Raw genomic sequence first — 23,944 nt, 5'->3', positions numbered from 1 at the left:
TATTTCTAAGACACATCTCTGCATTCTTGAGTGACGCAAGTAAAACAATAATCATACCCCCCATGAATATGATTTGACCACAAAGAATTGAGATTACAAACGTGGAACTACCGGAGAGCAATGGACAGGTCAATATTTCCTTGCAAGCAGATGTAGCTTTTGGTGTAAATTCGAAGCATGGCATATCTGTCCATGCATATCTGACAAACTTGAAAATTCAGTGGAAAGGCTAATCGTTATCTTCCCTTTTCCATGATACTCCGTTTACTAGACACCCTAGGAAACCCCCACCCTACGCTCCTCACATCTCGAGTGGTCAAGGATTTTCCGATCTTCTTATTGCAGAATAGCAGATCGGATATTTGTGTTCATGTCTAAGCTATAGAAGAGCATGGAGTACACCGATGGCTGTTCATGCAGCTGCGGCAGTAGGGATGGGGTGATGAAAGTGAGTACCAAACTAGCACTTTGCATGAGTCATGGGTCTCCTTGATTGGTGATGACACACTTTGGCTGAATATTGCATCAGCAATACTTGTATTCAGCTTATCAATATGTCTGTCCATGCATATCTTCTTGAGGAACAGAACATAAACCGTGCATATCTTCTTGCTTTGACAGATTTTATGCATTCAAAAATAGTTCTAACTGCATCCGCATTAGCAGAGAAGGTCAAGCGAATGTTGCATGGACATGTGAATCAGTAAACATGCCTCATCATTCTTCTATATGTGCGTCAAAGTAAAACTCTACAATAAAAAGCAAACCAAGATACTTGGCATTAGTGAAATCCATAGATCAGCTGGTAAGTACAAAGCTACGAATTTCCATGATGTTTCCTACTTTTCAGTCTATGAGTAAGTTTATTAGTTGATCCAATGCCAAAACAATTCAATTGGACATGTTTGTTCTAGCACTTTTTAGGCAACCATTCACGTACATATGCTGTTTGATTCCATGTGAAGTCAATGACTGTTTTTAATGAAATTCTTCAGGTTTGCTTGGTGAAGTTTCATTTACAAAAGAAGATATGTTTAATTATGGGGATTTTTTGCCGGTAATGTACACCTAGCACTACTTTTTAAAACTGATGGGTGTACAGTACTTAAAAGAGCTCATGTTGCATGGAGAACGTTTTTTTTTTTGCCTAATTGTTGCATGTAAATAAGAGTACTGAAACAAAAGACAAATGGGTGTACAAAACTAAAAAGAGCTGATGGCGCTACTTGAGAACTTAATCATGCCATTGTTCAATCTAAAATTTCAAACTTCAAATAGTGTGTACATGTCCTCTAATTTGCTGATTATTGACAAAATGCTGGAGATCTATTGTTGTTTTTTTTTGCGAATCACTAGACATCTATTGTTGTTTTTATCTTAGTGTTACATTGCAGAATCATATGTGGTAACAGACGTGTTAACCAGGGCGTAAGTTTGTGTATACCTGATTTCCGAAGTACTATTAAATTTTGGCAGATCTCTTGAACTATAAATAATGGCTAATAGTTTTCAGAATAAACTATTTGTATTTCTATTATGGTCGAGCTAGCAAGCTACTCAGGAGAACAAATGTGATTTACCATGTATTGTAATTAATCAGTTTTTTATAGTCCAATTCAGTTAGCTTTTAAAGTCCTAAACATCCCATTGTGTTAGCGTTGTTCACTAACGGGTGTGCCATTAGGCGTCCGAGCACATCCCCTTGGGATCGACCATGTTCAGATGCATTGTGATTAGGCCGACATGCATCCACTGTCGATGAGGGTGGGATGGAGGATAAGCGTCCACACGGGTGGGACTACGTTGAATAGAGGATGTCGAGCTATGGAAGTATTGAGCTATACTTATTGGGTTAGAGGCGTATGATAATTTTTTCGCACACAACAAATTTGGTTCCACATCTTGACTCTTTCAAGTCACATGACAATTACGCACGTAGGCTGCTGCTTTTAGTTGTGCATAACTCTAGGTTTAGAAAATTGATCCCGAATTGGACACACGTCAGCCGACCTTAGATTTCAGCAGTGCCCACTGTTTAAGAGTGTTCATGCCACAATTCATTAATTTTCAAGAAGGGACACTAACAATTCTATCATTATCGATGACGAACATAAAAAGTGGCAATATGAACGAGTGACTAGGAACGTGCAAGGATATTTTTTTGGTTGTGGATACGAACCATCCTATCATTATCGCTGGTGAACATAAAAAGTGGCACTAGATGATATTTATCGTGGTGCAATGCCCGTGCAAATCACTATCAACAATATCATGCTCAGTTTAGGTTTCTTCCATCAAAAGTTTGTTAGTATGTATAGTGCCAAATACGGGGCATGCATGTTGATTCTCATAACAATTTTTTTCGTGCACTTGCTCTACTACACCAAGAATGAAGCTTTAGACAACATCGATGAGAACTGCATAAGCTTATAGGGAATCATTGAGACAATTACTTATGTTCTTGCTCTATGCATACAATGCTAAATTATAGTCTTTCTTGAAACTCATTTAAATTATAGGCCAAATTATAGTATATTTAGTGCTATCAGAATGTATTCTATGCATGTGAATTCTCACATTTGGTTGTAATATTTGTCAAGACGTGCGTTGCACGTGCACACTTACTAGTGATAAATAGATACGATCACAAGTCATCTTTTTTATCCTAGCATGGGTAAGATCATAACTTGCTGAACTATACCAATAGTGCTAACTACAACGTGAGCGGTACTACGATGGATCTACTAGATAAAAAGGCATTCCTCCATACCAGTTCCAAACACAGCAGGCATCATCTCATGGACATGACAACCATACTAGTTCTCATGCCATACCCTCGACCGACAGTTGGCCAGAAGCAATGGCTGCCATGGTGTCCTTCTTAAATTATGTAGGATGCGACTTTGTCTCAGGAACATATATGGAAGGTTAATTAGCCTCGCTTTCATTCCTCCTCATTTCTCTGTGACGTCGCCTTTGAATCCTCTATGTGAATCAATCTTGTTGATTTTACTGGGTCGTGCAGTTAATTAGCCTCTCTTTATTTACTCATTTCTCTGTCATTATCTCAGAGATGAGGAAACTCAAAGACGTACATTAATCGGGTAGATTGCATGTAAGGGAGGGAGGTGGGACTACTAAATACGTGAATCGACCTTCACTTTTACAGACAATATGAGCTAGCTGAGTTGGCCATGACATTATACAATGGGTGATAGGTTTTTGAGTTCGACTCTGCTCACAAGCAAGTTTTTTTTTGCTTCAAACGGGATAGGTGGGCTAGCAAGTATTCAGGATAGGTGGGTCGTTCTGTTATCCTGGCTCGCACAAACGACGAAAGAAACTTGGCTTTACGAATTAGTACCACCTTGTGTATTTTTAATAGGAGACGGATGAAAAATCGGGTGAAATGCACCTTGCTTTATTAATAGGTATAGATTGGCGCAATGCTATTTTAATTTTTAAGATAACATGGCACATTTATTGAATATACCATGGTAAATTGTTAAATTAGAGGATGAAATTTTAATAAAATATAGCATTACAATTTTCTTAAATTACGGCATGCCATTTAGTAAATTTGTGCTTTATGCCTTTTATGTATCATCATTTTTTCCTGATGGCAATTTTTATTTCTTGCAAGAAGCAGTTAAGTAGGCCTAGCCCTTTTTTCCTCCCCGTTCTCTCGACTAGCATGGGGGCTCACGATGGAGCCCGCTAAAGCGAACATTCAACAAAGAGAGATTGGTTCACACGATCGAGAGCGATGGTGTCTTGCTTATAGCGGGACCTAACGTACGCTCGCGTCAAGGATGCACCGGTGGGCCGGCCTAGTATTTCCAGTTGTGACTAATGGGCCAGCCCAACTTCCAGGTTAGTTACTTTTGTTTATATTTTGAACATATATTTAAACTTTAAAATCAAGAATTTAAGAGCGTAAATGTTTTGTTAGCATAACTTAAGAAAATGTTGATATATTTGAAAAAAGTAGACATCAAAACATATATTTAAAAAAATGTTAAACATGTATATAGGAAAGTTAAACCTGGATAAAAAAATGTTTTAGATATATACCAAAAAGTATAATGTGCATGAAAACAATATACATTAAAACATATATTCAAAAAATGTTAACCGTGTAACTAAAAATATATTAAACGTGTAAACAATTTTTTTGGATATAATAAAAATATATGATGTGTACGAAGAAAACATATGATAATCGGGAAAGAAACAAAGAAACCCTAAGAAAAAGAAAAAATGAAACCGAGGAGAACTAGTAAAAAAGAGAGTGAGAAACAAGAAAGAAACAAAGAAAAATACGAAAAAAAGAAAAAAGAAAGAAAAACCATAGAAAAGCAACCAAATAATATAGCTAACGACCTTCTTCGTTCGAAACCCGAGCGAGCCGCCAGCATACAGAAAAAGAAAAGATAGACCGGGCAATACCTACGTGAGGGACTAAAAACTTCACCCAGGGGAGCATGTATCTCGCTATAAGCTTTATATGGCTCCCGCACGCTCGGTGGTCTATAATCTTACACTCCCTCCAGTTGCTTAATGTAGTGTGTATAGTTTTTTTTTGAAAAGTAAACCTTTTGAAAACGTTGATCAAGTTTATAGAGAAAACTACTCGCTCCGTCCGGAAATACTTGTCAGCCCAATGAATGTATATAGACGTATTTTAGTTCTTAGATACATCCATTTTTATCCATTTATGCGACAAGTATTTCCGGATGGAGGGAGGATTTATATATACAATATCAAATATATGAAAGATGAAACTACGTCTTACGATGAATCTAATGCTATATGTTTGACATTTTAGATGCAAATATTTTTCTTCACAAACTTGGTCAAAATTTGTGAGGTTTGAATCTTAAAAAAATACATATGCAGTAAATTAGATATGGTGGGTGTATGTTTTAGCGTGGCGCTGGATAAGCTTTGAAGAAGACTAATCCAATGGTTTCTTCAAAATTGAGACAATCGTGCTGTAAACAACCCCTAAAAAAATGGCAGTGGTTGACGTACACGGATATGTGTCGGCTGATTGTCTCACCAACCTCGGTACACAGCAACGGTTGTCCCGACAAGCGGCGGCGCGACTCGCCGCCCTGCCCCCTGCGTCCCTCTCACGGCCGGCCTCTAAATACTACTCCTACATCACCACGGCCGCCCCCCTGCAGTAGATCCCGCAGGCAAGCCAGCGAGATCGGCGCGTCGCGTGACTCCGCCCAACTAGTAAAGCAGCACAGATGGTGGAGATCCCGGTGGTCGACCTGCGGCTCGCCGGCGCGCAGCAGGAGGAGTCGGCGCGGCTGCGGGACGCGTGCGAGCGCCTGGGCTGCTTCCGCGTGTCCGGCCACGGCGTCCCCCGGGCGCTCCAGGCGGAGATGAAGGCCGCCGTGCGCGCGCTCTTCGACCTCCCCGACGAAGCCAAGCGCCGCAACGCCGACATCATCGCCGGCAGCGGCTACGTCGCGCCCAGCCCCGCCAACCCGCTCTACGAGGCCTTCGGCCTCCTGGACGCCGCGGACCCCGCCGACGTCGACGCCTTCTGCGCGCGCCTCGACGCGCCGCCCCGCGCCAGGTCGGACCAAATCGACCGCGCCTCTCTTGGCACCAAATCAATTTCGGATCCTCCAATTTTGACCTCAGTTCGCGCTAATCTGTCGCAGGGAGACCGTCAAAAGCTACGCCGAGGCGATGCACGAGCTGATCGTGGACGTCGCCGGCAAGGTGGCCGCGAGCCTGGGGCTGGAGGGCCACCCGTTCCAGGACTGGCCGTGCCAGTTCCGCATCAACAGGTACAACTACACGCAGGACACCGTGGGCTCCTCGGGCGTGCAGATCCACACGGACTCCGGCTTCCTCACCGTGCTCCAGGAGGACGACTGCGTCGGCGGCCTCGAGGTGCTGGACCCCGCCACCGGCGAGTTCGTCCGCGTCGACCCCGTCCCCGGCTCCTTCCTCGTCAACATCGGCGACGTCGGCACGGTACCATCGAGCATCGATTTGTTTAAGCTGGAAATTCTTGGGAGTATTCGTTTCCGTCCGGTGCGCTGAGCCTCTGAGTGAGCACCCTGTTTTGTGTTTCAGGCGTGGAGCAACGGGAGGCTGCACACCGTGAAGCACCGGGTGCAGTGCGTGGCGGCGGTGCCGCGCATCTCGATCGCCATGTTTCTGCTCGCGCCCAAGGACGACAGGGTGTGCGCGCCGGAGGCGTTCGTCGACACGCAGCACCCGCGCCGGTTCAAGGCGTTCAACTATGATGACTACAGGAAGCTCCGGCTGTCCACCGGCGAGCGCGCCGGCGAGGCGCTCGCTCGAATGGCGGCCTGAGACGCGTGACGTAGCTATTTGGCGGGGGCTCTGCCTGTTGGCTCGAGAGTGTAACTCTGAGCTTTTCAGAGAGAGCTAACCTTCAGTCGATTATTGACAGTTGAACCAAGTGAGGCTGTGAATTGTCGTTGTTTTCATCGATCAATAAAATCTTGTACGAATTGCAAAAGTGAAAACTGCAAAAAGTGCAAACACGACGGCAATCTTTTTTTATTTTTATTTTTTTCAGCCAATTATTATTCTTAGAGCAACTAGTGGTCATGTGGGCAGCCCACCATGTGTTTTGAAGGTTGCACGCAAGCAAATACCAAGTCATCGTTATTTGCAATCATCTGAAGTGTTGTGCTTACCTTTTCAGTGGGTCATCCGTTCTCAAATTGCTCCCGATTAAGCACGCTTAACTTTAAGATTTTTTTTTGGAAAAGCTCATGAAAAAAAGATGCAACTTGTTGATATGAATGGTCTATCATTTCTATTAAGTCGGGATGTCACATCCGCCATCAAATCCATCTACACATAATGTGAATCCTATGTCATTTATGAGCCGCTAAACAAAATATACAAGAAAAGTTTGGAGAAATTTACCTCCGGGCAAGCTGCCGAACACCTTGAGGGCGCGCGGTCAAAGGGATGGCGTGGCCGGACTACTGGAAGAAATTGCAAAGCTGTGAGGAAGCGTGGGAAGTCCATCGACGTCTCAGCGGTGGCGATTGGGGCCAAATCACGGCGGTTCAGGCGGCAGAGTGGCACCAAACAAAGGCGGTGTGGGGATGTGGGCGGTGACGGAAGGGAGCACACGTTCTGAAATGTCTATGGCGCCAATTTTTAGGTGGATGGAATGCACACGTCTTGCCCAATCTTTAAATATTGAGGCTCGCGAGTTGGATTTGGAGCACCCACCAAAAATACGGCGATAGAGGACGGGATGAAACTCTGCTAAATGGGCCTTTATGGGAGAACCTGGCATAATGGTAGTTTTTATGAAGATCAGGCCGATATAATGACTTTGCTAGAGTTGCTCTTACCTCACATCCCTTCGATGGCGGGAGGTGGCGGTGGTAGAACAAGGTTCTGAACGAGGATATAGGTGGCGGTCAAATCAGGAATGGATGGAGACACATGTGTGGGTCTAGTACTGTTAGAGATATATTTGGTTTACATGTATTTGGTAGTCTAGAATTGTAATCCGTCTCCTACCTTATCTCTAGAAGAGGTTTCTTACCCTCCAAGTCTATACTCCTATATATACTCGTCCGTGAGGCTCAATACAACATCCATCATATTCCGTCAATCTTCTCTCTATTCCCTTCTAACTAGTACGCTCTAGGCATGACGGGATATATCGGCGCCTGTGATGACAACGTGAGGTGGCGGTCGACGCCAAAATGCCAAATATATATATATATATATATAATATGATGCTACAGTGGTTCCTGGCCTCTCTCGCCTTCGGAGGGGCAGACGGAGGATCTCGACAAGTTGAGGACTAAGGAGGAAGAGAAGTGCGGCTCAAATAGTGTGGCAAAGCAGAATGTATTCTTTTCATCAATAGGAAAGTATTGGTCTGATTTTGGTTAGGAGTTTCAGCTGCAGGGCAAAATGTTTCCGTTGTAAGAAAAAAAATGTTCATATTCCAATAAGAAAAACAAAATTCAGTGATTCTTTTTCCTCTCTCCCTGATGCGCACCTCATCCAAAACCACCGCACTCCCGCCGCCGCACGGCGATGCTCTCCTCGTCGCTCGCCTTCTCACCCCACCGCCTAACCCCTTCCTCCGCCGCTGTTCGCCGGAGCACATCTTCCACCATCACGATGCGGGACCGAGGCAAGAACCGGAAGCCGATGCAGCGGGGGCGCTACCTCAGCACCGAGGCCATCCAGGCTGTCCAGTCCCTCAAGCGCGCCACCCTCGCTGGAGCCCCCGCCGGCGGCGCCGTCGCGACGGACCCCAAGCTGCGGCGGCTCCTGAAGGCCGACATGGTCGCCGTCTTCCGCGAGCTCGCTGCGCAGGGCGAGGCCCACCTGGCACTCGAGGTATAGCCTAATTCGTGTGTGCACTACTGGGAGCAGAGTGTATTGAGTTGGGATTCATAGGATTTTAATTCTGAGTACAAAAGTTACTGATAATTCAGCTAAATATTTTCACATTTGTTGATTAACCCAGTTGTGTACTCACAGTTGCTGATTATGAGCCTTCCTGGACATTAGGGTGGATAGGTTGTATTTCTAGCCTGCTCCACCGATTTATCACTCAGGAAACCTAGGCTATTCATGAACTGTCTGTTCAGACCACCTGCCGTCGTTTTGAAATAGTGTGTACTCTGGCTACGTATGAATCACAGCTCTCCAAATTGTTCCTGCTTTGTTCTAAACCAATGTTAGTATATGGCTGCATTAGGTGTGCCATAGATGACATTTCCTAAGCATGCCAGCAGGGATAAATCTGTGAAGTGATGAATGTGGGTATAGTTCTTTATCATCTTGCAACAAGAATCTTAAATAGCAAGTTTGTTTTAGTCTACATTAAGAATGATGTACGTGCCAAATTTACATGAGTGGTAAATTTTGCTCGAGCAGCCGCCAACTAGCAGGAGGTGGTGGTCATCCTTTTAGAGGGAACATGCCGAAGCCCCCTACAAAACACGCGAACTACTGATATTGCGGCCTACACAAGGTGCTTGTGCTGTGAGCCTGCTGGTCATGAATAGTGATAATCCATTGGCAGTAAACGGGGATGCCGAGATTTACTCTGTTGTTGTTGCCCTTTAACCATTATGAGTTTCGTAAATGCTTCCTTTTGGGGTATTTGCATGGCAATTTACTTTGTATTCATCAGTACAGTTTCTACTATAGTGTTATTACCTGCATTTAGATTAATAGATGATGCTGGGAAGCAGATACTTCTTGACTGGAACTGAGAAATGCATGCTAACATGCTTCTCGATTTTGTCATCTATGTTAGGTCTTTGAGGAGATTCGAAAGGAGCACTGGTACAAGCCTAGGTTGTTCTGGTATGTTGATCTTATTACAGTGCTTGCCAGCAAAGGTTTGAGGTCCGAGGTTGGCAAAGCCTGTTCGTATCTGAAGAGGGAACAATTGGAACCTGACACGGATGGTTTCAATCTGCTTCTGAAGACACTTCTAGATGCTGAATTCACACAATTAACGATGGACTGCTTCCGTCTTATGAAACTATGGGACAGTGAACCTGACAGGATAACATACGTAACACTGGTCAAGGGTCTTGAATCCCTAGGAGAGATGGATCTATCTGCTAAGATGAGGTTGGAAGCAGAAAGTGACTATGGTGACCTCTGGGACTTCTTTGACGAAGAGGAGACGGCTGAGACTTGAGCAGTTCGTTCTTAAGAGGATGTTGTATGGCCATGTGGGAAGGGAATCATTTCTAAAGTTTATTATGCAGTGTTAGAACAGAAGAATGGAAGTCCATAATCTTGGACCCAGCAGAATTTTTTGTGCAACAAGTAGTGATTAGTTACTACCAATATCTACCTGAGATTCATAAATACTCCCTCCGTCCCAAAATAAGTGTCTTAACTTTGTACTAACTTTAGTACAAAATTGTACTAAAGTCAAGACACTTATTTTGGGACGGAGGGAGTATTAGCGAAGGGCTGCCTGCAGCTTCATCAGTTCATGTTTTTCTCTAGGAGTACAACCTGTTAGTTCTTTCCTTGAGAAGTTCTCTGTGTATAATGAATCACATTGTTGCTTCTCGATGTACAGTCACACTGATGTGTACAATCAAATTACTGATATCTTTTCATGATTTCATTTCAGTATGAATGGCTACGCACTTGCTTGCGAAAATGTAGGCACCATCTGCCTTGAAGAAAGATAAGATGTCTTACAGCTATCTGGTAAACATAACAGTTCATCTGTTCTTGCCAATTGCAGTAATCAATTCTTGACAATTGCAGTAATCAGTATGAGTATAAGATGACCATAGAAGGATAGACAGATCAAAATGTCATCATATGTAAAGAAGCAAACGGGAACATTCCTACCAACTCTCACCTGTACAAGTTTCTTCACTTTCAGAGAGTAATGCAGTTGCCAACAAAAATCATCCATGCAAGGCAAATCAAAAGCTTCGTGAACGTTTGCTGGCTGCAATGGAGATGCCTCCAGAGCCAGAACACCACTGAAGAAACAGCCGGGTTAATTCCCTTCCGTGTTCTGTGCGTGGCCGTGGATCAATGTCGAACCCGGCGTGAGCGGTTAGTTGTTCAAATCAATGTCGAAAACAATCCTGGGCGCATCTGAGCCCTTCCTCGCCTGGTTCTCCGCCTCGCTCGAGCGGGCTGGCGGCGGCGGGGTGACCACCGGCTTCGTGAACACCTTGTAGACCACGAGGTCCATGTTGGCACCGGCCGGGCCGGCTGTCGCGCCGCGGAAGGCGGACGCGCCCTTGTGGAGCGCGTACTCCTTCATCAGCCACCGCGTCTGCTCCCACGTCACCTTGCCGCCGCCGTCGTCCGCCCGCGCCGCGCGGAACGCGAACCTGCGGTGGCGGGCGTACACCTCCCCGCGGAACTCGTACCCCTTCGCGTCGCCGTACTGCATCCACCACCCGCCGGGCGCCCGCCGCATGCTGCTGGCGGGCTTCGCCGCGAAGAAGTAGCCCCACGCCTCCCCGCCCTGCTTCCTGTGGCTGGGCGGGAAGGGGAGCGCGTCCGGGCTCGCCGCGAAGATGTCCACGCCCTCCGCGACGGAGCCCGGGGCGGCGCGGTCGGCGATCTTGCCAGTGGTCGCCTTGGGGCCGAGGTACTCGACGATGATCTGGCGGCCGCTGGGTACCTTGTAGTTGTAGTTGTACTCCCCGCCGACGCGCGTCCACGACATGGCATTGTCGTTGAGGTTGCCGGCGTCCTCGTTTACGCCGGAGTGCGCAGGCGGGGCAAGGATCACCTGCTTCGCGATGACCTTAGGTGGTCGGTCCGAGCGCGGCGGAAGGGGGCTTCCTCCTGGCCGGAGCGCCTCGCCAGGGCGGGCACACGGCAGTAGCGGTGGAGCGCCCCCTCGGGCCTTGACGAACGCCGCCCGGGTTGGTTGGGCTTGGCGCGACGGAACGCTGCCTCCTACCCGCCGGACCACCAAGCCGGAGCGGGCAGGCGGCGGCACGGGAACCGCCGGCTTGGTGAAGACCTTGCGGACCACGAAATCCATGTTGGCGTTGGGGTGGTCGGGCAGCTTGCTGCGGAAGACGGCGGCGCCCTTGTCGAGGCGGTACTCCTTCATCAGCCACCGCGTCGGCGTCCACACCACCCGAGCCCGCACCGCCCGCGTGGCGTAGAACGCGTACCTGCTCCGGTAGCCGAGCGCCTCCCCCTTGAGCTCGTACCGCTTCTCGGCGCCCTGCCGCACCCAGCACCCGCCCGGCGCAGGCTGGGCGCTGTCGGCGGTCGGGGCCGCGGCGGCGAAGTAGCCCCACACCTCCCCGTGCGCCCCCCTGTGGCTCGCCTGGAAGGGGAGCGCGCCGGGGCTCGCGGAGAAGACGTCCACGCCCGCCGTGACGACGCAGCCGCCGGGGATGACGGCGGCGTCGGGGAGCTCGCCGCGGAGCGCGTTGCGGCCGAGGTACAGCGTGATGAGCTGGCGGCCGCTGGGCCTGAACACTACTCCTGGCCGCAGCGTCAGCCCCGCGGGTTGCGGCGTCGCCATGGGGATGGAGAGTTGCGAAGCGAAGAGGGCGAGGAGGTGGGGTTGTTGGGCTTGGGGCCTCGGAGGGTTGTTTACCCAAAACTACCGGTAGGGCATAAAAAACCATCAAAATTACGCTTAATGTGTACGCGGAGCACTGATGCTGGAATCTGGCCATGAAAACAGCCAAACCGACAGGTGGGTCCCGCCTGTCGGGCTGACGTGGTGAAGACCGAGCACAACACAAAATGATGACCAGGTGAGGTGGCATGTGAGATGTGGGCCCCGCCTGTCATTGGCTACATGATCATCTTCATCTCATCTTTATTTCCTTTGAGCAATGCATCGAGCAGTTTGTGTGCGGTCGAGCCACCTCTGTCCATGCGAGACGAGAGCTTCATGGCCATGGCGCAGCCCCCTGCTCAAGCTAGCCCCGTCCGCCTCAGACTCTTCCCCGCGCGCCATGAACCCTTGAATCCCGCCGCCGCCCTGCTGGGATGGACGGCCGAGCCGAGAGCTCCATGGCCACCATGGCAACGGCACGCCGCCGTCCTCCTTCCCCGTCTCTCTCCTTGCCGAGTGGCCGCGCCCACCTATCTTCCCCCGTCGTCACGCCATGGAGAGGAAGACGAGCCGCCGCCGCTCCCCATGAGGCACCGACGCCACCTCCCGGAGGTCGGCCCGCAGCTCGCCGCTGCGCTCGCCGTGCGCCGCCGGCAATCCATGGAGAGGCAGACGAGCTGCTCCGCTTCCCATGAGCCCCTGACGCCACCTCCTCGAGCTCGGCCCGCAGCTCGCCGTTGCGCTCGCGCCACCATCCGCAGAAGAACACCATGGACGTCGGGCCGTTGGCCGCGGGCGCGCTAGCGGCGGCGACGCTCGACCAGGGCGATCCCTGCCGAGCACGAGCAACCCAAGTCCCCCGTCGCCTCCACAACCGCACAAGAAGAACCATGGACGCCACCCAAGTTTCTCACTGCCGCGGCTGCATCTGCCGGCTCCATGGTGCGCCGCCGCGCGACCTCACCTGTGCGTACGGTCGCCTTCTTCTTCACGCAGGCGCCACTACTCTCGGGTGGAGGCGTCCGGCCGCCGTTCCTCTGGTCCTTACTCTCGCCGTTCAGCTGGTCACTGCTCCGGCGTGGCCATGTCGTGCGGTGCCTTCTTCGGTGACCAGAGGATGAATGCACAGAAGGTGCTCGATGGAATGCTCCATAGAATAAATGTTGTGAAGAAGATAACTTGCTAGTCATTGACAGGTGGGGCCGAGTCTCATTTGCCACATCAGTCGGTCAAACTTTTGGGTCTTCGCCACGTCAGCCCGACAAGCGGGACCCACCTGTCGGTTTGGCTGTTTTCATGGCCAAATCCCAGCATCAGTGCTCCGCGTTACACATTAGGCGCAATTCTGGTGGTTTTTGATGCCCTGCCTTGAATCTGGTACCAAGTTGTTACCCTAGCCCTAAGTGTGGTGATTTTGGGTAAATAACTCTCGGAGGGAAGAGGAGTTCGATCGAATCAAGGGAGGTTTGGGATTAGGGGCTGTATATATAGTGGCACGATCGTGATGGCAGGCAGTGATGTTCTCCAAGCCAAGTCCTATTGCAAATCCAAGATTGTCCTTCGAAGTGAATAATAAGCTTCTAAAAATCCTGGGAGTATTCGATTCTGGCCTCCTGGGACTTTCTGTAACAGCAGTGGTCAGTAGATTCCTACACAATGTGCAGTTGTGGACAGCATTTTCCTCCAACAAAAACACAGTAGGATGGTAAGTCACAGATACATGGATGATGGATCCAATTCTGGAGATCATATTCAGCTAGTTATCTGTGCTGCAAAATCGTTTGTCGGCCTCGTTTCGAACACACACAAAACTTTCCTCGTCATGATCTGCTGCTATTATTAATAGAAAGTGGAAACTAAATGCTCGGCAAGTGAAGTGCTACAAGATCTACCAGTCATTGGTAAGCTCTGGACCGAATTGACTAGCACAAATTTAGTCCTCTGGATCATGAATATTCCAGTCATCAGTAGCATTGAAATTTACTCGTGCTTCAGTTCAGTCCAATTTATAGAAGGGATCCGCACTATGATTAGGTGATTACAACTTTTCTGTGAGACTGTGACCAACCCTCGGAAATTATAATCTCTAAACAGGTACAAGCAAATAAAATCATAGGGTTACCTGAAGGTCGAAGGATATACCTCCTGAAATATACTGGCAGTTTTCTGAAATTTTGTATATTCATTATGCAAGGTGAATGTGCATCATAAGGACATAATTCAGATATAAGTCAGAAAGGCACTAATTATTTGTTGAATTAAAACCATTACTCCTTCGCAAATGCAATTGCTACAAAATCTGCTTGACTTGGCTAAAGCTCTGGAGACTGGAGAGCAATGGCTAGAAATATTTTGAACTTCAGGGTCTTGACTCTTGAGTCTAACACATCAAAGTGCTGCCAAAAATAACTCGTGCAGCCCTAAAGCGATTATCGTAAGCTTGATAGTATTCCAGCCAGTAGCATGTACGGAGAAATTTCCCTTAGCCTTAGCCTCTCAGTTCAGTCCAATTCATATACTCCCTCCGTCCCAAAAAACATGTCGCGGGCGCAGTTCAATGTTGATTTTGCAAAAAAGCCCTTGTAGTTTTAAAATCGTCTGAAACAAGCCCCTCCGCCCCCTGTCTTCTTCCTCCGCCGTCGATAGGGGCCGGCGCCGCCCAGCTGCGCGACTCGCCGCCCATCAGGAAGTGCTCCGCCGCCGTCGCCACCTACCTGCTCCGCCGCCGCCGTCGCCAAGTACCTGCTCCGCTGCCTCCCCCGCTCAGACCTGCGTCGCCGCGATCCCCTCCCGCCTCGATTACCTGCGGGCATCGTTGGGACCTCCGGCCACGTCCTCCTCGAGCTCGCGGGCGTCCACCTCGAGCTCCCGCGCATCCTCCTCAAGCTCCAGCGCATCCTCCTCAAGCTCCAGTGCATCCTCCTCGAGCTCCCGCGCGTGCGCCGCCGCAATTCATCCCGGCCGCAATCCCCTACGGGCGTTGCCGGAAATTGCCTCCACGATCCGGTGGACCAGGAGCTCGCGCGCGTCCTCCTTCTCCCCTGCCCGCGCGCCCTCCTCAATCTTCCGCGCGAGCCCGTGCGGCTGCTTCTCCCCTGCCCGCGCGCCCGTGCGGCTGCTTCTCCCCTACCGCCGGTGCTGCTGCTGCTCGTCTGCCCGTGCTGCCGCCAGAGCTCCTGCTCGTCAAGAGGAAGAAGGTACCGTAAGGAGTTGCTCCTCTGCTCCCTGTGCTGAATATGATCAGTGTACGGGAGTTGCTGCTCTGCTCTTGTTCGTCAGGAAGAACTGCTCTGCTCCTGTTAACTGAATATGATTAGTGTTAATGGAATAAAAATCAGTAGATATCAGGGGGGGTGGAGGGAGCAAGCTAGAAATAATTGGTTTTGAACTGTCCATGATTTAGATGAATCCAGCTTTTCAATTTAATCTGTATGCTGTTAGCAGAAACCTTGGAACTTGAAAACCCAAATCTGGTTCAGTTGAGTAAACAGCAAGAAACACATATTTTTGGTCTTGAACTTGTTTTGCATGTTGGTGGATGGCCATGCTTGTGCTGCAAGTACAAGTTAAATGAAAATAATGTTCAGATTTCTACAGAGAAACACTGAATAAAAGAGTTAACAGTAGGTGTGTACAAAACGTGGTCTGAAGCTTGTTGGGAGAAAATCATTACATAAGGCACATATTCACATTAAACCTTGATACAGAAATTATTGGTTACATAAGGCACATATTCACACTAAATCAGTTTCGACAGTGTCAAAGCATACAGTAGTAGTGACAGTAATTTTGATAATTCAAGCAAATTAATTGAACCTATCTATGCTTGACATGGCACAGAAAAAATCAGTAGATGCAGAGCAATTACTAGGAGTAGCTGTGAAATTGTGAAGCCTTTTTTTTTAAATGAGAATGTGGATCTTGTTAAGCCAGGCAGAACAAGACGATTTAGTGGCATTAGCACTTTAGCAGAGCACATCACAGTTCAGAGACAGAGAAGGAAAAACTTGCTCCAAAGTAGCAGAAATAAGACAAATTCATTAATGGCAGTAAAAAAGAGGTTAGGAGCAGAATCATGAGATGATGAGTAAGTAAGTAGAGTAGTTATATATGGCACTTGCTAGAGGAACTGCTACTAGCTCTGGGACCTCTATCAGTACTAGAGGAACAAACAAGAGAACGGCTGTAGAAACTACTGTAAGTAGAGAAGCAAGCAAGCAAGAAAGGAACAAGAAATGAAATGGTGTTACAAAGGCTCCTGTCATAACATTTCTTAGTCAGTAGTTCACATTTTTGTAATGGTTGCAAGGCTCCTGTCATTCTACTCATTTTCTGTGTGTATATCCTTGTTATGGTACCATGATGTACTCATCTTTTGTCATTGCTAGCAGGAGTATGGATTATCTGGGTTATTTGAATTAATTTCGGTTATTTGGATTTATTTGAAGAAGCACCAAATCAGTTAGACTCTGACATAGCTAGTTCAGATCAAAAGATCTCTAACATCTTTCAGAGTATTTTGTCAGGTTGTTGTAACATAGCTAGTTCAGATCAAAACATCTCACATTCACTAAAATTCAGTAGATCTTCAGTGTTATAAGGGCACAAACCTTGTGTTTTTCCACAAGCTTCAGGACATTTTCGTCAGTCTTCTGTTGCTCCAATGTTGCCATCTTGAGATATTTTGCTTTGATCATGTTCTGTATTCACCACAACGGCCTGACATGAGTGTTATGCAGAAACAATTTTGTGGTGGTCTTTTCTTTCAGCGTAATCTAGAAAGAAGCACGGAAACAATCAACCATCATCCATATGATTTTTTTACGGCAGACATTTGGCACGTACCTTTTCCTTCTCCTTCTCTAGATTCCTTCTGTCAGATTCGCTACGCACAGCAAGCTCATCAAGCTTCTTGGATTTGAGCTCAAGATCCTGCATCTTGCAATCCAGCTCCGAATGGACCTTCTGATTCTCGTCGATAATCATCTGCGAGTGCCTACGAGCTAGATTCTTGGATTTCTGGATTTCTGGAGCAGGCGCGGAGCAGCACGTCCCTGGCGACCAAGCAGAGGGTCGGGGACGGCCGAGGAGCGCCGGAGAAGAGGGGCTAGGCGCAGTCCTCGCGGAGGGCATTCACCGGCGGAGGACGCGGCGTACTGGCAGGACCAGTTGCAGGGGGCAGGAGATAGGGTTGGTCGCTGGAGGCTGTGGAGATTGGCAGGGGGCGCCGACCTCGGTTCCCTCCTCCTGTGGTGGCGCGTGGGTCGTCGAGCTTAAGCTGGGGAAATCGAAGATTTTTATGAGGAAGGGGGGAGCTTGGGGAGGCAGGCGAGCGGCAGCTGCGGCGCCGGAGCAGGAGGCAGCTGCGGCGAGGGAGTGGGGGAGCAGGGGAGCCGCGGCGGCGGGGAGCAGCGCAGCTGCGGCGGGGGAGCGGGGAAGCGACGGCGGCGGGGAGCAGCGCAGCTGGGGATTCTGTCGGAGGAGGACGACGAGGAGTGCGGGTTTGGTCGGGAGAAACTAAAGTTTTTTTTTTTGTAAAATTGCCCTCGCCACATGTTTTTCGGGACGGAGGGAGTAGAAACGGAGACCAATTAATTCTCAACCTCACTGAATTTCTGCAGCATGATTTGGTGCTTACAAATTTTCTAGTATGAACAATAAATGTGCAGAGAAAACTGTAAGTTCTCTAAAAGATATAACACCTCTGAACTGTTCTGATAGATGTTGCAAGGAAGATGGATCACATTTTTTTTTTGATAAAGGGGGAATTTTATTGACTCAAATGAAGCATCAACCAAATATATACAAACACAATGAGCACAATCACAACCTTCACATAGCTAGGATACACACGGCCACACCAACACACACACACAGATAAATACACATACAAATAGCAAAGTCATACAAGATCAAAGCTATGTCTAAGCGACAGAAGAAAACTCCGAAACGATGAAAACAGCGATCGATGAACTAGAGCAACCAATCTGCCTCGACTAGATCGAGCGCACAATCCAGAACTGAAATGAAACAAGAGACACACACAACAACGCTGAAGAAATGAACATGCAGCTGTGGCGTAATGCTACTCCTGCAGGAGGGGCAGCACCGCCCCTTGGTCGCCCTAGTTCCCCTCCGTTAACCTCCGCATGATCTCATCGAGTCCCGGGTACACGACGTAGCTCTCGGAGCCCTCGTCCTCGCTGGAGCTGCTGTCGGGCGGCAGCGGTGGAGGGATCAGCGGCTTCCTGTAGACCTTGTGGACCACGAAGACGACGTCTGGTGGCACGGGGCCGGGGTGCGCGCGGCGGAAGGCGGCCGCGTTCCTGTTGAGCCGGTACACCTTCATCCGCCAGCGCATCTGTGATATTACCTCCCCGTCCCTCCACGTGTAGCGGTACGCGAACCTGCGCCTGAACGCCACTGCCTCCCGGCTGCCCTCGCCGCCGTAGTACGCCTTCTCCTGGCCGTACTGCTCCCAGCACCCGCCCGCGCCCGGCGTCGGGCACGTCTCGCCGGCGGGCTTTGCCGCGAAGAAGAAGCCCCATACCTCGCCGTAATCCCTCCTGTGGTTTTCCGGGAAGGAGAGCGCGCGTGGGCGCAAGGACAAGACGTCCACGCCCTCCTCGATGACGGCGGGGAGGAAGAAGCCGCCGAGCCCCGCCCTGGGCATGAGGTAGTGGCCGACGAGCTCACGGCCGGTGGGTTGGAACACGTAGCCAGCTTCTGCCAGATTAGCCATCGCCGGCCGATGCCGAAGTTGTAGCCTAGCTAGGAGGGGTAGGTTCTGTGGGCGACGCGAAATGTTAGGTGGATCAGAGAGTTCAATTATGCCATGGGAGAACTCAGATCCGGGGGACCTGCTGCTCCTCCTTCTTTTGTACATGGGACGGCATCATGGCAGTTGGCAGGGAAGGTTCCAGAAGCAAGTACAGATGGCACACCAGATAGAGGGTGTCAAATTCGGTCGCGTGTGCTCAGTTCGAACAAAATTTGATGGCCCATTGATCAAGAGTGTCCAATCTGAAAAACAGGGTTAGACTGAATGGCCTTTTTCGTCTCGGCTTTGTTTCACAGTCGTGCTTGGCCCAAGCAAAAGCCATCGGATTAGAGTCCACCTAATATAAGAGAGGGAGGTTGATATAGGCTTCGGAACACCTTAGCATTTCTTGAGTCCCAAAATTTCCAGAGAATTGAGAGAGGCACGCCTGCTAAATGGAGTTTTTAAGGTTGCTTTTCCGAAACAAGTATGCGTCACAAGAGTAAGTTGTTGCCAAATCTGCATGGCTTTCGGACAGTTGATAAGGAGGTGATTTGTGTTTTCGGAAGGAACAAAGTACCTTACACGGGCGGCGGCTTATGAGAGATGACTGTTAAACATATGTGGGTTGATTTAATTTGTCGCCGAACAATAACCAAGCAACAAATATTGACTATATTTGGAGCACGACAACCCTAGATGAGCTCGGCATGATGACACTCCACATTTTATCCCATATGAAACCATACATGCTAATTTTAAAGAGACAAAAAAATAGCGGAACAATTCACCATCGATATGCATACATCTATCCGACAAAGCAATGATGTCAGCGCTCTAAATGTTACTTCCACTAGTAGGAGAGGGAGGGTGATCTAGGTTTTGGAACGCCGCAGCATTCCCTAAGTCCTTAATTCAGATAATTGAGAGAGGCATCTCTGAATAAATGAAGTTTTTGAGCTTGCTTTTGGCGTAGTAACAACCCATAAGCCCCGGAAGCAAGTAGGCATGGGTTGTTGCCAAATCCGCATGTGTTTCGGACAATCGATGAAGAGGTTATGTGTCTTTAGAAGGAACAGGGTACCTCATATGGGCGGCGGGTCGGGAGAGGTGTATGTCGAACATATTTGCATTGGTTTAATCTTTTCTCAAACAATAACCAAGCAACAAATATTGACCATATTGAGCATGGCAGTGCTAGATGAGCTCGGCATGATCACACTTCACATTTTTTATTGCATGTGAGACCATACATGTTAATCTTAAAGGGACAAACATATAGCGACAAAATCAATGACGTCGGCGCTCTAAATGTTATTTTTTAAGCTTCAAAATGATATATCTCTCAAACCATTTTGTGTGCATATCCATGGTCCGCTTTGTTTCGACGAGATCATTGAAACTAGACCCTATGTTGTTGAGCTTCGACGTTTATATCTTTCACATGTGTCATAATTTGTTTTTCTATGAAGTTGGCTTAGTAGCAAAGTTACTAGGCGGCAAACATGGAACATCAACTTTATGGACGTTTTAAAAAATATCTCTACCTCTATATCTATATCTATATATGTCTCTTCCTATCTAGAAAAAGGGAAAGGTTTTCCGTTCCGCTCCACACTTCTTCCATCCCCCCTCGCACTGCTGTTTTGTTTCGTTACCATGTGAAAGACCAGAGAAAAATTCGTCGTGTGAAAGTCCCACGCACGCACCTTTGGCTAAATGAAGTTTTTGAGGTTGCTTTTGGCGTGGCAATAACCCATAAATCTTGGAAGCAAGTAGGCATGAGTTGTTGCCAAATCTGCATGGCTGTCGGACAGTTAATGAAGAGGCGATTTGTGTCTTGGGAAGGAGTGGAGTACCTTTGACAGGCGGCAGCTTGAGGTGCTTGTCGAACATATTTTTCTTGGCTTAATCTTTCCTCAAACAGTAACTGAGCAAAAAAATATTGACCATATTTGGAGCATGACAATGCTAGATGAGCTCTACATGATCACACTATACATTTTTATCCCTGTGAGATCATACATACTAATTTTAAAGGGGTAAAAATGTAGTGGAACGTTTCACACATGCATCCATCGGTGATAAAAGCAATGACACCATCACTCTTAATGTCATTTGAAATTTCAAAATGATATATCTCTCGAACCATTATTAGGATTTCCAATCTATTTCCATGACCCGTTGTTTAGACGAGATCATCAAAACTAGACCCATATGTTGTTAAGCTTTGATGTTCTTTCTTTCTTCCAAAAGTGTCACCAAATTTTTCTATGAAGTTGCCTTAGTACCAAAGTTACAAGGTGGCAACTTTGATACCAATACAACAACAAGTTCATTAAACGTGGGTTGACAACTTTATGGATGGCTTTCCTTTTTCAAAATATATCCATCTCCTAAATCACTAAGCTCCATGGGGCAAAAACTCCCGGGAGCGATCGAGGCGGCCGATTTCGCTAGTGGTCTCAATTTTGGCCATGCAGGCACGTTGAGTGGGCCCCTTTGGTTGGGCGTGCGGGGGTGCGGGCCTAAGCGTTGTGGCCATTGCGAGGGGTTTGTTTGGGTACGTGTCGCACGGTTGCCTCCCTCTTCCACGCTCTTCTTGCATCAGTTATGAGAGATGACACGGTCTACAGACCCTAGTGCCGCCGAAACCTCCCATCCACGCGTCGCACACTGCCATTCGTCGTGCCTTCTTGTTCCTGTCGGGGTGCCGCCAGCTCCCAGGCCAACACCCGCCTGTTTTTCGTCGTCGTCGGCTGTCCCCGTTGAGTGCTGGACTTGATAAGCATTGGCGGTGCATAATCTCGTCAGTACGCTCGGTGGGGTGGTGAATGTGGCCGTATGTACCAGATCGAAGGCCGCACAGGGGTTTTACCCTAATTCAGGCCTCTAGTGAGGAGTAATACCCTATGTCATGCTTTGAGTTCTTATTGATGGTGGGTGTACCTCGGGCGAGGGATTACAATGGTGGAGATGAGATTGCTAGCGAGAGTCTAGTCTATGAGAGTGTATCAGAATGAGAGCCCTGTAGCCCTCTCCATATATGCACGGTGAGGGCTATAGTTTTATAAGAGGGAGATCCAATCATGGCTGCCGCCATGCTGGCTTGGGGGGCAAGATGATCCTTGGAAGCCTACCCATTCCCCTGGGCACCTTCCTATTGCTAGCTACGTGGTCGGCCTCCTGGGCCCCTTGGCAGGTCTGCCATCGGGCTCCCTATGGAGAAGGCATCCTCGGTGCATCACACCTTTAGTAGCCCCGAGCTTGTGTGGGGTTGGAGCTTTTTGGTTTTCGAGAACCCACGAGAACTCCTCGTCTTTGTGTTGGATGTTAGGACTTCTTTCTAGATGCTCGACCTTGAAGACATCTGCGGGCCTGCTTACCGCGAGGACTCCGGGAACGCCTTCCATTGCGGGCTCGGGTATGGCGTGGAGCTCGCTGAAGGCCGAGGCCCCGCGTTCTGGGCTATGCTGTCAAGTCTTTGGTTGATTGAATCATCACAGCCAGGCCTGTGTTGTCTTGTCAAAACAGGCTCATCGACCCTTGAGGGCGCTTGTTGGTTGCCCGATGACATGATGATAATGCCTGAATTCATACGCCCACATCTTGCGGAATGGGAAACCACAGAGGATGTGGGGAGCTTGTCACACCGTGAGTCCCAACCATTCAGTTTTATTGTGTCAGCTATAAAGCGGGGAAGAAAGGGTAATTTCTCCTTCCCCTCCCTTCATCTTCATCCTCACGCATTCGCCTCCTTGCATCCTCTGCTATTACCACACATCTATAGCTCGCACAACCTTCCACCTTGATCATCTGCGTCCATCGAGATAGCCAAATCCAGGGATGGTCAGGGACAGACCCACGCAATACGCCGCTTAGGCGACCGTGACCGCGAAGCAAAAATGGAAGAGGGCCGCCGACGACCATGACCCGCAAGCCGAAGTAGCCTCGTGCGGCGAACAAAACCACGGGGAAGTAGTTTCTGTCATCCGTCCGCGCTAAGGAGCTCGACCAGCTGGTGGTGGAGAAGTGTACCCCGATAGATCTGGTCCGCACGCCCGGGAAGGAAGCTCCACCGGCGTCGACCACCAAAGAGCACGTGCTTCATCAGGAGTTCTTCGGACAGAAGTGCGATGATTGATATGGTTATTGTTCTTGCCAACACATGAAGTGATTAAGTTGAAGTCGCCGCCAAGCAGCCACAAACCAGCACACAACAGCCTGCATCCTGGAGGTCTGCCAGGAAGTGCAACTTGTCGTCGTCGCCTTGAGGGCCATAAACCTTAAAAAAAATGAGTACAGGTTCGCCACGATAGTAGAGACGAGAGCCGTAATGTGGTGCAAGACAATGGTGAGACTGGAGATAGACACAGCTGAGCGTTGCTAGGCGAGAAGAATGCCTCGGCGGGTGCCAATCATGGGAAGGACGAAGAAGTCCTGAAAGCTTGGGCCAACTTCTTGATCACCATGGGCAGGATGATAAGGTCCAGTTTGATCTCTTCGAGACAAACCACAGTAGAAGAAGCAACAGAAATAATAGTACGAATGGTAGCGTGTTTGGTAGGACAATTAAAACCGTGAACGTTCCAGCAAATCGCACGAAGATTGCACTATATGAAGACCAAGGATGGGTCCAATGGGGGATGGGGGAGGGGGCACGATACTAGGCTACGATAGTTTGGACACTGGCAGTGGTGTGGTGCAGCCTGGAAAGCACTGTGTTAGGCATGTCCCACCCGAAAAGTAAATGGATGAACCTACTTTGGAAAACTCATTCTAAATGCCAAAAAACCCCGAAAAAGTTTCACACATACATCTTCACATTCTATGTGCACACATAAATTTTTGCGGAAAAACAACTTTTTCTTTGGCATGTGCAAAAAAGACAAAAAAATGCATCTTGAACGCTTTTAGAAGCATTGAAGTTTGTCTTTTTCGCAAAGGCAAAATAAAAGGTGTTTTTTTTCACAATACTTTGTGCTGCATACACATGCGTGCGAAGATGTATGCATTTGTTTCGATTTTTTTGACATTTTAAAACGTGTTTAAAACACATTTTTGAAAAACGGGTTCATATGCCCATGAGTTTAAGACTTTCCCACTCTATC

The 23,944-nt window shown here is 48.4% G+C and overlaps 4 protein-coding genes across 7 annotated transcripts; 2 read left to right on the top strand and 2 right to left on the bottom strand.

The window, feature by feature from the left end:
* The first annotated feature begins 5,042 nt into the window (after positions 1–5,042).
* Positions 5,043–6,558, top strand: LOC109743812 (2-oxoglutarate-dependent dioxygenase DAO). The gene is made up of 3 exons (XM_020302903.4): positions 5,043–5,593; positions 5,682–6,000; positions 6,103–6,558. Exons 1-3 carry the CDS (start codon positions 5,259–5,261, stop codon positions 6,343–6,345), a joined length of 897 nt encoding a protein of 298 aa, XP_020158492.1. The 5' UTR covers positions 5,043–5,258; the 3' UTR covers positions 6,346–6,558.
* A 1,439-nt stretch (positions 6,559–7,997) lies between these two features.
* Positions 7,998–9,873, top strand: LOC109743808 (protein THYLAKOID ASSEMBLY 8, chloroplastic). Its single transcript, XM_020302898.4, has 2 exons — positions 7,998–8,379; positions 9,308–9,873. The coding sequence occupies exons 1-2, from the start codon at positions 8,071–8,073 to the stop codon at positions 9,698–9,700; spliced, it is 702 nt and encodes a 233-aa protein (XP_020158487.1). The 5' UTR covers positions 7,998–8,070; the 3' UTR covers positions 9,701–9,873.
* Positions 9,874–14,235: 4,362 nt separating this feature from the next.
* Positions 14,236–17,582, bottom strand: LOC109743811 (factor of DNA methylation 1). Of its 4 annotated transcripts, none has more exons than XR_012202940.1 (4): positions 16,919–17,582; positions 16,684–16,773; positions 15,522–15,626; positions 14,236–15,369 (listed from the first exon to the last, which is right to left on the bottom strand). XR_012202940.1 is itself a non-coding variant. In XM_020302901.4 (3 exons), exons 1-3 carry the CDS (start codon positions 17,204–17,206, stop codon positions 15,349–15,351), a joined length of 399 nt encoding a protein of 132 aa, XP_020158490.1. In that variant the 5' UTR covers positions 17,207–17,582; the 3' UTR covers positions 14,236–15,348. The 4 variants fall into 4 exon arrangements, 1 of the variants encoding a protein (XP_020158490.1); XR_012202942.1 differs by having other exon boundaries at positions 16,684–16,848; positions 16,919–17,560; XR_012202941.1 differs by having other exon boundaries at positions 14,236–15,376; positions 16,919–17,321.
* A 305-nt stretch (positions 17,583–17,887) lies between these two features.
* On the bottom strand, positions 17,888–18,968 carry LOC109743815 (uncharacterized). The gene has a single exon (XM_020302906.4). It carries the CDS (start codon positions 18,957–18,959, stop codon positions 18,198–18,200), a length of 762 nt encoding a protein of 253 aa, XP_020158495.2. The 5' UTR covers positions 18,960–18,968; the 3' UTR covers positions 17,888–18,197.
* Between the last annotated feature and the right edge of the window lie 4,976 nt (positions 18,969–23,944).

Source organism: Aegilops tauschii, chromosome 2, assembly GCF_002575655.3.
Source record: "Aegilops tauschii subsp. strangulata cultivar AL8/78 chromosome 2, Aet v6.0, whole genome shotgun sequence".
Classification (NCBI taxonomy): domain Eukaryota; kingdom Viridiplantae; phylum Streptophyta; class Magnoliopsida; order Poales; family Poaceae; genus Aegilops; species Aegilops tauschii.
The sequence above is the reverse complement of the archived record's forward strand: the minus strand, read 5'-3'. Positions and strand labels throughout refer to the sequence as shown.

What these genes read in the sequence shown, in the direction of transcription:
- LOC109743808 (XM_020302898.4), top strand. Translation starts at nt 8,071, where the DNA reads ATGCTCTCCTCGTCGCTCGCCTTCTCACCCCACCGCCTAACCCCTTCC. An exon ending in AGGCCCACCTGGCACTCGAG is followed by an intron (nt 8,380 to 9,307) that starts GTATAGCCTAAT and finishes CATCTATGTTAG; the next exon opens with GTCTTTGAGGAGATTCGAAA.
- LOC109743811 (XM_020302901.4), bottom strand. Translation starts at nt 17,206, where the DNA reads ATGCCCTCCGCGAGGACTGCGCCTAGCCCCTCTTCTCCGGCGCTCCTC. An exon ending in TAGAGAAGGAGAAGGAAAAG is followed by an intron (nt 16,774 to 16,918) that starts GTACGTGCCAAA and finishes TGGTGAATACAG; the next exon opens with AACATGATCAAAGCAAAATA. An exon ending in AGCTTGTGGAAAAACACAAG is followed by an intron (nt 15,370 to 16,683) that starts GTTTGTGCCCTT and finishes TTCAGTTAACAG; the next exon opens with GAGCAGAGCAGTTCTTCCTG.
- LOC109743815 (XM_020302906.4), bottom strand. Translation starts at nt 18,959, where the DNA reads ATGTACAAAAGAAGGAGGAGCAGCAGGTCCCCCGGATCTGAGTTCTCC.
- LOC109743812 (XM_020302903.4), top strand. Translation starts at nt 5,259, where the DNA reads ATGGTGGAGATCCCGGTGGTCGACCTGCGGCTCGCCGGCGCGCAGCAG. An exon ending in GACGCGCCGCCCCGCGCCAG is followed by an intron (nt 5,594 to 5,681) that starts GTCGGACCAAAT and finishes AATCTGTCGCAG; the next exon opens with GGAGACCGTCAAAAGCTACG. An exon ending in ACATCGGCGACGTCGGCACG is followed by an intron (nt 6,001 to 6,102) that starts GTACCATCGAGC and finishes TTTGTGTTTCAG; the next exon opens with GCGTGGAGCAACGGGAGGCT.